Here is a 12683-nt window from a genome sequence, read left to right on the forward strand (position 1 = left end):
GGGACTTGCCACTAGTTAGAGCTTGAAGTTCACAACAAGCCGCAGTCTTGGCTGATAAGCATGCGATTTGCCTATGTCGTAACTGATCATTGATGATCGGCTGTAGCTGGAGATGTAACAGTGGAGAAGAAAGATTTTGGCTGGAAGAAAGAATGTATTCCACTTCACGGCAGCTATGCACTGGGGAGAGGCGTGCTGATTTTGTGAAGTATTGCACTGTTGCCGCTCTTTAGCACAAATTGCACGGTGAATAGGGTGAGCAGATAGGTTCTTACAGAGAAATTGCTGAGCTAGTGTAAGCTGTGGAAGTCATTGCTGAAGAACGAAAATACCTCTACAATGGCAAAGGCAGACAGAATGGCACCACAGCACCAGCTTCCCGATTCGGAGTCAGATTCTGATCCGGAGGACGAGCAAGCCGTGAGCGGTGGAACAGGACAACCTACTGGGTCCATTCTGCGCAGCCAGGTTATCCACAGTGGCCACTTCATGGTGTCGTCTCCGCACAGTGATTCTTCCTCACGGAGGAGAAAGAGTGGGGCCTCAGCGGGTTATGACTTTGATACTGTCAACAGGACGTGGTGTCAGACTTACAAGTACGGACCACGAAGTTCTGGAAGTCTCAGCATTGATCCAACGCTGACCCGGTTATTTGAGTGCATGACCCTGGCATACAGGTAAATTATGCCAATAATTTATTTTATTTTGTACAGTAATGTCACACACAGTTGTAAGTCTCTCTCTGTATTGTGCGATTTTTGCGTTTTTTGCGCTCACTGGGGTTTTAAACCCATGTTAAAGGCAGTTAGTTAACTTTCTGCAGTATTTAGTGGTGCATAGTTTATCTGGGTAGATTAAATATTAAATCTCTGGATTTATTTATAAATGTACCTTTTACCGAATTAATAGTCCCAGATGAGAACCTACTGTAGTATGCGGTTTCGATGGCTATATGTTGCATTGTTCTAAAGTCCACAATACTAAAATCCACAATTGTTTACCCAAGTGGTTTAGAGTGTTACTGAAGCCCCTCCTTCATTATCAGCAGTGCTCACTCATAAAACATTTATTAGATTTGGAAATTGTCCTGATTGCAGAATGCAACTTCCCTGGTTTGGCCACAGTCATTATCAGAGCTGATAGTGAACATTTGCACCTGTCTAAGCTTTAAAACAAAGGTCAGTCCAAAATACCACAAAAAATGTTTGCATACACCATTTTTAAGATTTATTAAAAACCTTGATTTTAAAATAGTTTTTATGCTGACATATAGTTAAATCATTTTAGCCTTTAGTGTCACAGTGAAATGTGATTATCTCCTTTTTCTTGACCATTGGGCCTAACATCCTCTTGAAAGGAACGTCTGACCCCTGGGGAAATGACATAGTGGGCACTGACCCTGGCAGAGGTGGTGTGTTTTATCATTGTTTTGATATAATGGCAATTTACCTACAGTCGTCAACCCACAATGGCAGACGTTAACAACACTGGGATGCAATCCCACTGCTAAAATGAAGGATATGAGTAGCAGAACGTGATGTACCGTACTTGCGAACCTTCTGTGAACATTTCAGGAAAAAAAAACAGGACTTTTGGGTTGAGTTGGCAACAGCTGGAGTATGTCCCAATGCAGCTGAGGCAGGGATCATTCCTTTCTGGAGTACAATTCAAAAGACAACATCGTTGTTTTGACTGTCTCAACCAGTTTAACCTCTGTTCTACTTTATTTTCCACTGCCCAGACATCAACCCTCACACGCTGGCTGCCAATGGTGATGTCTGTAGTAAGCACCACCAGTGTCTCAGACAAGCAGTTCCTTTTCAGATGTTGCAAATCGCTGGAAATATATGACAGCATAGGGCAGCAGTGTGGTGTAGTGGTAAGGAGCAAGGCTCATACGTGAAAGTTTTCTGTTTTGATTCCCTGCTGGCGGTCTGCTTTTGTACCCTTGGATCCAAGGTACTTAAATATCCAGCTGTGTGAATGGATAAAATTGTAACCTGTAAATTTCTCTGGATAAGAGTGTCTGCTAAATGACAATATGTAATATATAAAATGTAATATAACATGATTATCAGTACAGCTTGTATCATAATCAGATTATCAGTACTGCTGTGCAGATAAATGATAATATTCAAAAATATAAAAAATGAAAAAATACAAAAATGAAGTCTTACATTGAATAATGTTCAGAGTTTATAGACTGCCAAATTCAGAAGTGATTAACATTAAACTGTGTTTTTTGTCATGATATTTTTCTTTACCTTGGTATTCACAGATCAATTCAAACTTACACTGAGAGAGATTAGTCAAGGAATCTGTCTGCTCTTCCTTCACATTACCAATCAATAAGTGTAAACCTACAGCATAATACTATATCACCTTTGAATGTTAAGTTCAGAAGATGTAAAAAGGTAGTAACTACAAATGCACATTCTACATTAGGTGATCCAGTGTTCCTCTGAATGAATGCATTGTTATGTTTCCTTCTGTTTTCTTAGTGTCATTCTACATGTATCAGCTTCATCACAGTGCTTTTCCTTTATTCTGACAGTCAAAATGGTTTAATTGTGCAATGATTGATTAGGCTGAACATTTAGTATCATCAAAACATGCTGTTTTCTGTGTCATTTTAAAAGGGCACCCCACTCCAGCCTTGGCTGTATCAAATATTGATAGCAACAGGCAGATGTCAACCAAAGTCCTTGAAAGCTAGCTTCTGTGACTCTGCATAAGTTTAGAGTAGCTGTGTGTTTTACAAATAACAAATGGTGATTCTTGTTTGATGCAGCTCTGGAACTGCTGTGGTAATGGTTATGTGTGTTCCTGAGCCAAAGGTATAGGATAGGACATAGCTCATTGTTAGTCCAGCTCATTTTACAGTCTGCAGCTCAATGAAAAAATATTCTTGTTTTGAACTAAAAAGAATGAATGTGGTCATCAGAAGGCTCCTTTCCACAAATTCTCGATTCAGGAATGGAAGGAGATTGTGTTTAGTAGGCAAGTACTGATATGTTGATTCGTATGCATCAGTACAAAATCTGCTCTACTGATTGATACTGTATTGATATTGCATGTGGGAACAGATCCCATCCATTCCACTGATTTTTTTTAAAAGTTCATGTTAAGACAGCAGTCTGGATGAAACTCAAGTGATTGTGACAATCTTTGAACATTTCAAAGGGGTATAAAGAACTAACACTTAGACACTCTACATTTGTTGAAAAGCAGAGAGTAATTTTAAGGATAAGATGAATTATATTGTGTCAAAATGTACCATATTGAATTGTATCCCATCGTATCAAAGTCAATTCTTAGATATTTTCTGATATAAATATATGGTTGCTTATGTATTAATATTGTATTGCATACTTTTGTTAGATTGTATCGTTGCTAAGCCAGAGGTTTACATCCTTAGTGTTGAGAGCAAAATGTGAGACCAACCTTATATTGTATGACAAGTAAAATCAGGGGCTGAATGAAGAAGTCATTTGATTAATTTGAATCACACATTTGTTAAGCAGTGATTGATGACAACATATGTAAATTTCAATGCCAATACATAATTACACAAAAATTGCATAGTATACCTTTGACTTTGAATTTGAAATTGAAGCATGTGTTACCTTTTTTGATTGTCATACTTTTTGGGTCCAATTATCAAAGTAGGTGGTCAATGTGATATTGATATTTTGGGCTGGAAAAAAATGATAGCTGATAACTGAGTTAGAGCCTTTCTTCTTCTCTGTACTCAGATTGGCCAGTGCAGAACTTCAGCACACCATTAACCTTTAGGGTTATTCCCCATGTACTTACCTTTTGATCTACTTGCACTAGCATCATTGCCTTGTGTTTGACAACTGCGTTTCTGCTCCCTAAATAAATCTGTTTTCATTTTGACAGTCTACATCCTGTCAAATCAAAAGGCAGCGTTCAAATGTAGTCAAAGGAGGTGGGGCCAGTGCAATTATGGTGCTCTGCCAAAACAAAAACAACAGTGCAAGTGGGTAGTGGACTGGGGAAAAAACCTTTTCAATGAATTGGAGCTGTGAGGACATGAGTTACCTGCTACCTACCAACTATAAAACTATAAATATAAAAAGTTTGGTTGCACTTGTGCCATTTTTTAACAGTATTGACGGTAGCAAAAATTGACAGTAGTGGCAGAGATAGGCTTTGCAGTGAGCATTTTATGCAAGGGGAGATTACTATCTCACTGGCTTAACCTCTAATGTGACTCTCCCCTCAAAGTGCTGTTCTACCCAGAATGAGGAAGAGAAAACAGCAGCACAAAAGACAAAAAGAATGAGCCAAAATTTGAATGTCTTATGCTAAGTGAAAGGCATGAAGTGATGTATTTTATAAAAATTGAATCATGAAATTTAGTCCAGTGATTTTCTTTTGTTATATCATCAAAAGACAAAATCATTTGCATGCATTAGTTAAAGTTGAGGACAACGTGCATGGCAGATACAGTAGATTGAATAGAGCTCTTTCTAAAGAAGTCTTTGTTTGTTGTAGGCACGAAAATGTGAGTTGGCCGTTTACCTGATAACAATATTCATGTGTCAATAAAACCCCCTGTTGTCAAAATAATTTTTAGAATGGTTACCCTAAGAAATATAGCAATCATGCTTTATATAGCAATTACTTGCTGGACTTAATGATCCTCACAGTAATGTGCTGTTTTCGATGTTCTATCACGTACATAGAAGTGTTTTTTGCTATCACGTTTATAATGCAAACAACACCCTGAAAGTACTTCCTCAGGCTACCTGGCAACCAAATAAATAATAGTCATTAAGTTTTCCTTTTCACTGCTTGAGGTGCTGAATGCAGCAAAAACGGTGAAAATGGCTGTCAACATGTTGATAAATAGCCTCTTTCCCATTACCTACCCAGCTGTACATTGTAAGTGGCACATGAAGATGATTATGTCAAGCAAAATCAAGCAGATTCAGTCCATTTCAGTGATAAAAATGCATGCAGCAGCAGTATGGGCTTTGAAGAAACTGAATGATGTTATTAAGATTCAGCTGGCCAGTGAAATGAGGGGTGCATTGGAGCACACGAGGCACAAGGTGCTCTGCTATATTAAACCAGCCGAATGCACCATAACATTTTATTTTTGCAAATCACTGGAAGTTGTTAAAAATCCGCCACCAGTTGATTTTAAGTGCCTTCAAAATCTCTATGCTATTTTTAGTAAATCAATACCTCAAGGTAGCTGGGGCACTTTACACAGGTGGGAGGGGAGGCATAGTAAACTTTGCTCCAGGTCGTAAGATCTCTGAGGTGTTTATCAAAGGCAATGAAATGAGCACATGTTACTGAAATGTTAAATATTTGGACTTGTTCTCTCTTTTACTTCAGTGTGACTAGGTTGTATTGTGTTGGGAGATACATTTAACTTGACCAAATGTCTTTACCTGTGCCTATTTCTTTTCAGTGGAAAAATTGTCTCCCCAAAGTGGAAGAATTTCAAAGGGCTCAGACTACTTTGGCGGGATAAAATTCGACTGAACAATGGGATATGGAGAGCCTGGTACATACAATGTGAGTCTTAATTCTTTCATACTCCTGGCACGTTATACATTATAGCGAGTGGATTACCATTGGAAGTCTATAGGATGATGGCAGCTGAATGTAGTTTCATTCCTCTGCTCTTACTGAATAACACATAGGATTTATGTTGAAAATCTAAATCTGTGGCAGAGCACAGGGATTCAAAGTGTAAAACATGGTAAATTACAAAGAATCCATTCATACAGTAAAAACTGGAAAGTCAAAATGCATACATTATACCTAAGCAAATTATGTGAATTGTTACATCATGCGTAGGAGAGTTGCTGCCTATTCACACCGAACTAGGCCTCTTTGTTACCAGAGGTTAAATAGACTGTCGAATCCAGGACGTAGAATTCACTAGGCTTATTTAAATGAGGAATGGCATGTGCCTGAAGCCTGCGTATGTGGGGTGGAAGAACAGTTTTCATTTATTCATCCCCAGAATTTGCAGTTAAAGCTGCTGTACAAGCTACACAGATAGTTTTGATGCAGTCCACTTACACCAAACACACACACACACACACACAAGCATTGGAGTAGTCAGGGGTTTAATGATCAAGTTTATCAAACCAAGGCTGCACAGATTAAAGAAGTGTGCCTGTACGTGTGTGTCAGAACAATACAAGGACAGGCTAACACATCAGATAGCAACAGCTTTGGGTCCTGTTTAACGAGTGCCCTGTGTTTAGATGTGGAGAAGAGGAAGAACCCTGTCTGTGGCTTTGTCACGCCTCTGGAGGGCTCAGAGGCAGACGCCCATCGCAAACCCGAGGTGAGTGGCCCTCATCCCTGGGGGCCCAGGGGAGAATCAAGCCACACTGGCATGCAGGTTTCCCAAACATCAGGTCTTCGGGCTTTTGGCCTTGCCTGTGCTAATGAATTATGTTAGTATGCTATTTGTCTGAGAAGATGCAGAATAAACATTCTATGTATCAGGTTGAGCTGATATATAGAATACTAAAATGCATGTATGATGGCAAGCACAGTATCACTGGACTAAGGACTGAAAAATGGAGCATATGAAAAATAGAGTTTAAATGATATACTCTTCATTCATGAGGAAGGCCCAGACTCAATTTAACATCTAAGTGGTTTGCCTCTAATTTCAAATAATAATCTGTTTTAGTTTTTGTTAACAGTATTTTTTCTTTTGAAAAAAAAAAAAAACTCAAGTGAACAAAAATGTTAATAAAATATGTGTCACTTGTATATGTTTGTTACTCAAAGTCATGAAAAAGTGCATTGTGAAGATTTTTTGCTTCAGTTGTGTCAATCTTGTGTTTTGTTCTAAATTGTCAGGCTATCATTTTGGAAGGCAGCTACTGGAAGCGCAGGATTGAAGTAGTTATAAAAGAATACCACAAATGGAGAATATACTACAAGAAAAGGGTAAGCATTCACAAAGCCACTGTCAGCTGTCAACATGGATCTCCCTTAAGAAACTGCTGTCTGTTGTGGTATTGTTATAATTAGTGAGAACCATGATCACCCTTATACCAACACTTATATTTGACATTTTATATTTTAATATTCTGTATATTTCATTACGTTTTATATTTTACACTGTTTCTCATTATTATTTCCATGTACAGGACACTTTATATGCATTCACTGTACCTGAAGAGTAGAACTCCTGATCTTATACAATTAATTTGTGTTACTGATTAATTGGTATTATTATTGTGAATGAAATTCATATTACATTGTAATGTAATTGCATGAGCTGAATGACTGTGGAAAAGTAGTAAGGTTGCCTTCTAAATGTGTCTGATAGGCAAACAATTGTAATTTATACCATTTAACTGTATCTTCTGCATGTTTTCAGCTTCAGAAAAATAAAGATGGTATCTTGTCAATGTTGCAGCAGGTAAGAAAAAGATAATATATTCTGTATGATATCATAGTTATAAGAATATATAAATAAATGCTCCCTTTCCCGCTCTGCCATAGGACCACATTATGAATATTTGGAAAAAACAGAAAGAAATTATAAAATGCTTGCAGGACATGATGTAGCTAGCGCAGTATAATGAGACAGCTAACACATACTGTAAGCAGGAGGGTGTCCTAAATCACTGGGCAATTTAGGTTGAGTCAGATCAGAATCGGGCGGAAAAGACACCTAGAGTCTTTACCAGAATACAAACTTTTATCTCCTCAATTTATCACCTAAAGTCATCATTTAAATCTATTATGTATAACACAGTTTTTTTTTAAAAATAAGTAAGAATGAAGGGCATGAATGCACGCTCAGTGTAAATTTTCAATGTTATGTACATGTATTTACATTTAGTTTGATTCTCATGTGTAACAATCTTAAATTCCTGGTACCCATAAAATCAATGAAAATTCCAGCAACAGACAAACGTATCTATAATAGTTGTCCTCCTTTAGCTCACTGATTGTGTTATCTGACAGGTAGCTAGCAGACATACTAGGCAGAGTGAGGAAGCTAGGTAACTATGTTTGTATGACTGAAGCTGATATTTTTGTGTTCTCCTCAAATGGCAGTCAAAAATATAAACTGTCCATTTATGTACAAACACCAAATAACAACATGACTAGAAAAAAATAAAAGTTTAGAATTAAATAATTGTCAATAAGTTGGTAAATTAGTTATAGCTACAGCTCCTCTCTCTTAGATTCTCAATGTGATGTCTTTTTACAATGTTGAAACGTCAGCTTCAGAAAGAGGTGTTTGTTTGGTAACTTCCTGGTTATCTGATGTCACGACCAGAAAAATATGTCAAAACGATGTCCTCTGCCCGCTGGTTTGCCAGGACCAAGTGTACTGTTTTTTTTTTCTCAGTTTAACTGAGACTGTAGCACAGATTCCAAGTCTTTTGATTGGAGGCATGATCAATTGCTACTTTATCTAGCCGAAAGCACTGGAAACACTGTTTATCAACACCACCCCATCTAAATGAGGCTGGGTTTCATTTGCACCTCACTCTCAGTTTTCTGTGTTTATTTTCACTGGACTTTGTCTGTCTAGTTTCAGATAATGTTGTTGTTATGCATGATGTCCGCTGTAGCACATGACTTATCGAACTTTTCCTGTGCAGAAGAGTTGTGGAACGAAGAGACTCGGGTCACAATACATGCATCTTGGGAGAGCAACACACCCTCATTTTAGGCAAACTCCACCTCAAATGCACATCTCCCACATCAGAGTTTTATGTGCTTGTATCTCAAGTCTGAATCAGCCCCTGAGTGAATAAACATTGATGGTTACATGATACATATAAATATTACTTACTCCCACTAATTGCAGATTTCCAAGATAATTTGTCATTTAAAAAAAATACCACATGAATGATTATGAATACAGTAAACAATGATCATGTTGCTGTGCACTTTCAATATAAAGGCAAGCATCGCTGCTGTCATTTACACTCATTGTGTCATTAGCTGAGATTGGCTGGCTGTAGTCTTATGCATGGCATTCTCTGTAAATGTACATCTGTAAATGCAGATTTTAAAGAGTATTGGCAATAAAACTCGATGATTATAGATATAATATGTAAACAGCAATAATTACAAGAATTAAACGGTGCCTGCTATATTACTATGCACTAGATAATAGTTAGTATTGCTGCTCTAATGGAGCATGAAGTATGGAACAACTCGTCCTCATCAGACATCAAACACTGTACTTGGGTGTTGTTAGCTAGGCGTATTGTTTGTTCAAGGGCTTCAGTTCCTATTTGGTGCTGCTCAGATGGACTGATCCAAAACTCATCTGGATGAGCTGATTGTTCAAACGGTCAATTACCTTGATTCTCCCATATAATTAAAATAAGAGTGGATCTGCAAGGACTCTGGCTGCTGGATTACCCTGAGTTTTAAACGTAGGCTCCATTCCATTGTATTCAGGAATATGCTGCTTAATCAGAAAGCCTTCATAGTTTAATCTTTCCTACTATTGTGATATGCTTATATTTTGTTATCCCCCTGAATTTAAACATGTCAGTAACATCAATATTCATGGCTGATGATGTCTGTGATTACACGTCACCCTTGATAATTCCCTGCTCACGCGTTGAAGTGGTTTCTTCAATGACTGCGGTGCTGTACAGTGCTGCCTGTCTCATTGGAAAAGCAACTGGTGCTGCCTTTTAAAATGAACAATGTTCCTTCAGTAGCCCATGTTCTATAGGCTGCATTAATGTTCCATTAAACAGGAAAACAGTATAGATCCTGTGACACCACAGTGCCGAGTTTGTGTTTGTAGGTTAGGAGCTCAGGGATTGTTTGCTGAATCTGACCAGTTGTCTATTAATAGACTCCCTCAGACTTTGGTTCCTTGGGTCACTCAGAAAAACATAAACATGTAAAGCCACTTGCGTCACAGTCCCACCTCAGCACAAATGACTCACATTTTGATTGCCTTTATGACAATACTGCTAATCTTTCTGTGTGCACCTTTCGCCCACCAGAGCTTCTTCATACTTTAATGCCAGTTAATCAAATCTGACCCACTTCCTGGCCGGCATTATCACGCCGGCAGACGCTCCTGTGAAAGCGCACATCTGACGACGGTGAGCGGCACGCTGACAAAAACGGACTGACGACAGAGGGTGATCGCAGGCCGGGCTGTTTTGCTAACGAAACTGCACGTGCTGGCGCACCAAAACCGTCACCCTGGCTTGATTTCCCTCGCAGGTCTGCCCTTTTCTCCATGGCAGAAACCCCTGTGCCTCTTACTTGCTCTCCTGTCTCCTGTCACCTGTTCTCTGCCCAAGAGGCACCCCAAACACACACTGAATGAGCATTGGTTGTCTCTTGAATCCGGCTGGCACAGACACAGTATATATGACTACATGCATATGTGTGTGTGCACGCACACATACGCGCATGCACACACACACGCACATGCACGCGCACACACACAGACACCACATATATATGTATGTCCAGTGTCATTTCAGTTTGCACTGTGATGGGCTAGCTTTACAAACCAAAAAACAAAGGGTTACAAACCTTAAGTGGGGGCATGCATGTTTTCTGGAAGCAGGAAAGTGCATGTTATTTTCGTCTGTCTTGCGAAACTGCAGTTCAAACTCCTTTTCTCAGTGTATTGGGTTGTCCACGTTTCATGAAGCAGAGAAATCATTGAACTATAGATTCAAGATGTGATGAGTTGTATCAATTAACATTAACATTTCTTTCAATAACATTTTTTGCTATTAACAGAGCAGGGGTGAGACTGCTGGACTCCTGGGGTAATTGTTCAAATTAATGGGTATGTCAAGGTTGCTGTACTAGTGGAACTTGTAGTGTTAATGCTAACAACATTAATAATACTAAGAATAAGAAAAAGAACGTAATACAGTCTTTTATTTTCACACCTCCAACTACTTCTGTCTTTTAATGAATTTCCACAGAAGAACAAAGATTTAACTTCACATACGGTAATGAGCACACAAATAAATATGGTAATCTGAAAGATTCACTTCCCTTCTGTACACTTAAAATGATATAAAGGTGGGTCTTTTAGGGAAACCTTAACTAATAGTAATAACAGCTATATGCAAGTATGATTTACATAGTGTTTATTGGAGTATTTTCATGTAATGCAACAGAAAAATCATTGCATTATATGTAATGTAAACAAATAAAATCCTTGCTGTCAGCATATATTCAAATTATCACACCTTCCCCCAGTGAAAACAAAGGTTAATTTGCCTTTGCCAGAGTTGAGATAGAGGATCAGCATGAACGCTTGCAGGAGTGTGCGTGTGTTTGTAAAATCGGGGAGTCTCCTCGGTGTCCCAGAGGTTTGGCTGAGAAGCGGTGGAAGACGATCAGCCTGCAGAGGGAGCCGGGGATCCAGTTTCCCTGCACGTGTGCTGTGAACTGTTTGAATTAGGTCAGGGACAAAAGACGGAGCTGCTCTCCCTGAAACAGAGCGGCACAAAATAAAAAAAAAAAAAAAACCTTATAATTGGATCCCAGCAGTGTTTTTTTTCCCTCCAGCTTTTTATGGCAGTGAAGAGGGCCATTTAGGCTTTAATGTGAAACTGCTTTCGGGCACCCCCCCCCCCCCCCCGCCCCCACCCTCCACCTCCCTGCCTTGACTGTTGATAAACACAGACCTATACTATAATTTCTCCTCTTTTGTTGGAGAGAGGGAAAAAAGCGGTCAGAGAATGAGACGTAATCGAACGCACTTCCGCTTCGCAACCAGCTGACTCTATATCTGGCCAGTGGTCTCGAATTGCATCTTTAAGGTAAAGTTATAAAGGTGGGCGCCTGCCTCCTGGCCACAGCAAGTGGCTGCTCTCCCTGGTGGATTTCTCAGAGTAGTGAGTACCTCTGTTTCGCTGGCTCAGAATGCAGGCTGTCTTCAGAAGTGTCTTGCTAAAACAGTGCTTTCTATGGTTATTAACCCGGCTCTGCGTCTCTCCCGGGCTCTCTGTCAGGGATTCCACAAAGTGGCTTTCTGTGTTTCTGTCAGTGATGGTATTGATGAATCAGTCTTTTTGCCTCATAATTGCCTCTTTTTGCCCACTGTCATCATTGTGGTCTGAGTTGGATGTGTCTTTGTAGCAGTCCCATGGGCTTTTTCAAAGTTTTTTTTTTTTTTTAACAGAATGGATAGCTATTTGTAGGCACAGGGAATTAAGAAGATCTGAGAGGATTTGAGTTTTTTTTTAAATAATTGAGTTTTTTTTTTTAAATTCAGTTCAGATGTTAATGACAGTGCATGCACTTTGGTCATAGGTTCATCTTAGGAGTATAAAGTAAATGTAATTTTGAAACTAATAATCTGAACGATACCTGGTAATGCATTTTGATGTCTAGAGAGTAATTTTAAAATTTATTAAATTATAGAAAAAAAGGCTTGGAATCCTTAATTTTCCAGTTAGTAACAGGTGTTATTTTAAGCACAGTTAAATAATTATACGAATGGGACATCTTTGCATTTTTTTCTGCAGGGAACTCTCAGCCTGTTTCATTTGCCGACGCTTTGGTGACTTCCTGATGTTTTTTAGACTGCTTTGATTAGTCAGATTTTGCTTGCTAAGTTGAAGTGGTAACAGTAGACCAGACAAGTGATAAGGACTGTATATATAAATGAATTTGTATTTAGAGCAGACCTGGGTGACTTG

The 12683-nt window shown here is 38.9% G+C and overlaps 1 protein-coding gene across 3 annotated transcripts in view; it reads left to right on the forward strand.

Moving 5' to 3' along the window:
- The window catches only part of LOC118774217 (carbohydrate-responsive element-binding protein), a 28199-nt gene continuing 15516 nt past the window's right edge, over positions 1-12683 (forward strand). For all 3 annotated transcript variants that reach the window (XM_036523391.1, XM_036523393.1, XM_036523392.1), the window contains exons 1-5: positions 1-677; positions 5450-5556; positions 6258-6340; positions 6868-6957; positions 7394-7435. In XM_036523391.1, the coding sequence (XP_036379284.1) occupies positions 340-677; positions 5450-5556; positions 6258-6340; positions 6868-6957; positions 7394-7435 (660 nt within the window). In that variant the 5' untranslated portion in view covers positions 1-339. The remainder of the gene's footprint in view (positions 678-5449; positions 5557-6257; positions 6341-6867; positions 6958-7393; positions 7436-12683) is intronic.

Source organism: Megalops cyprinoides, chromosome 3 (assembly GCF_013368585.1).
Source record: "Megalops cyprinoides isolate fMegCyp1 chromosome 3, fMegCyp1.pri, whole genome shotgun sequence".
Classification (NCBI taxonomy): domain Eukaryota; kingdom Metazoa; phylum Chordata; class Actinopteri; order Elopiformes; family Megalopidae; genus Megalops; species Megalops cyprinoides.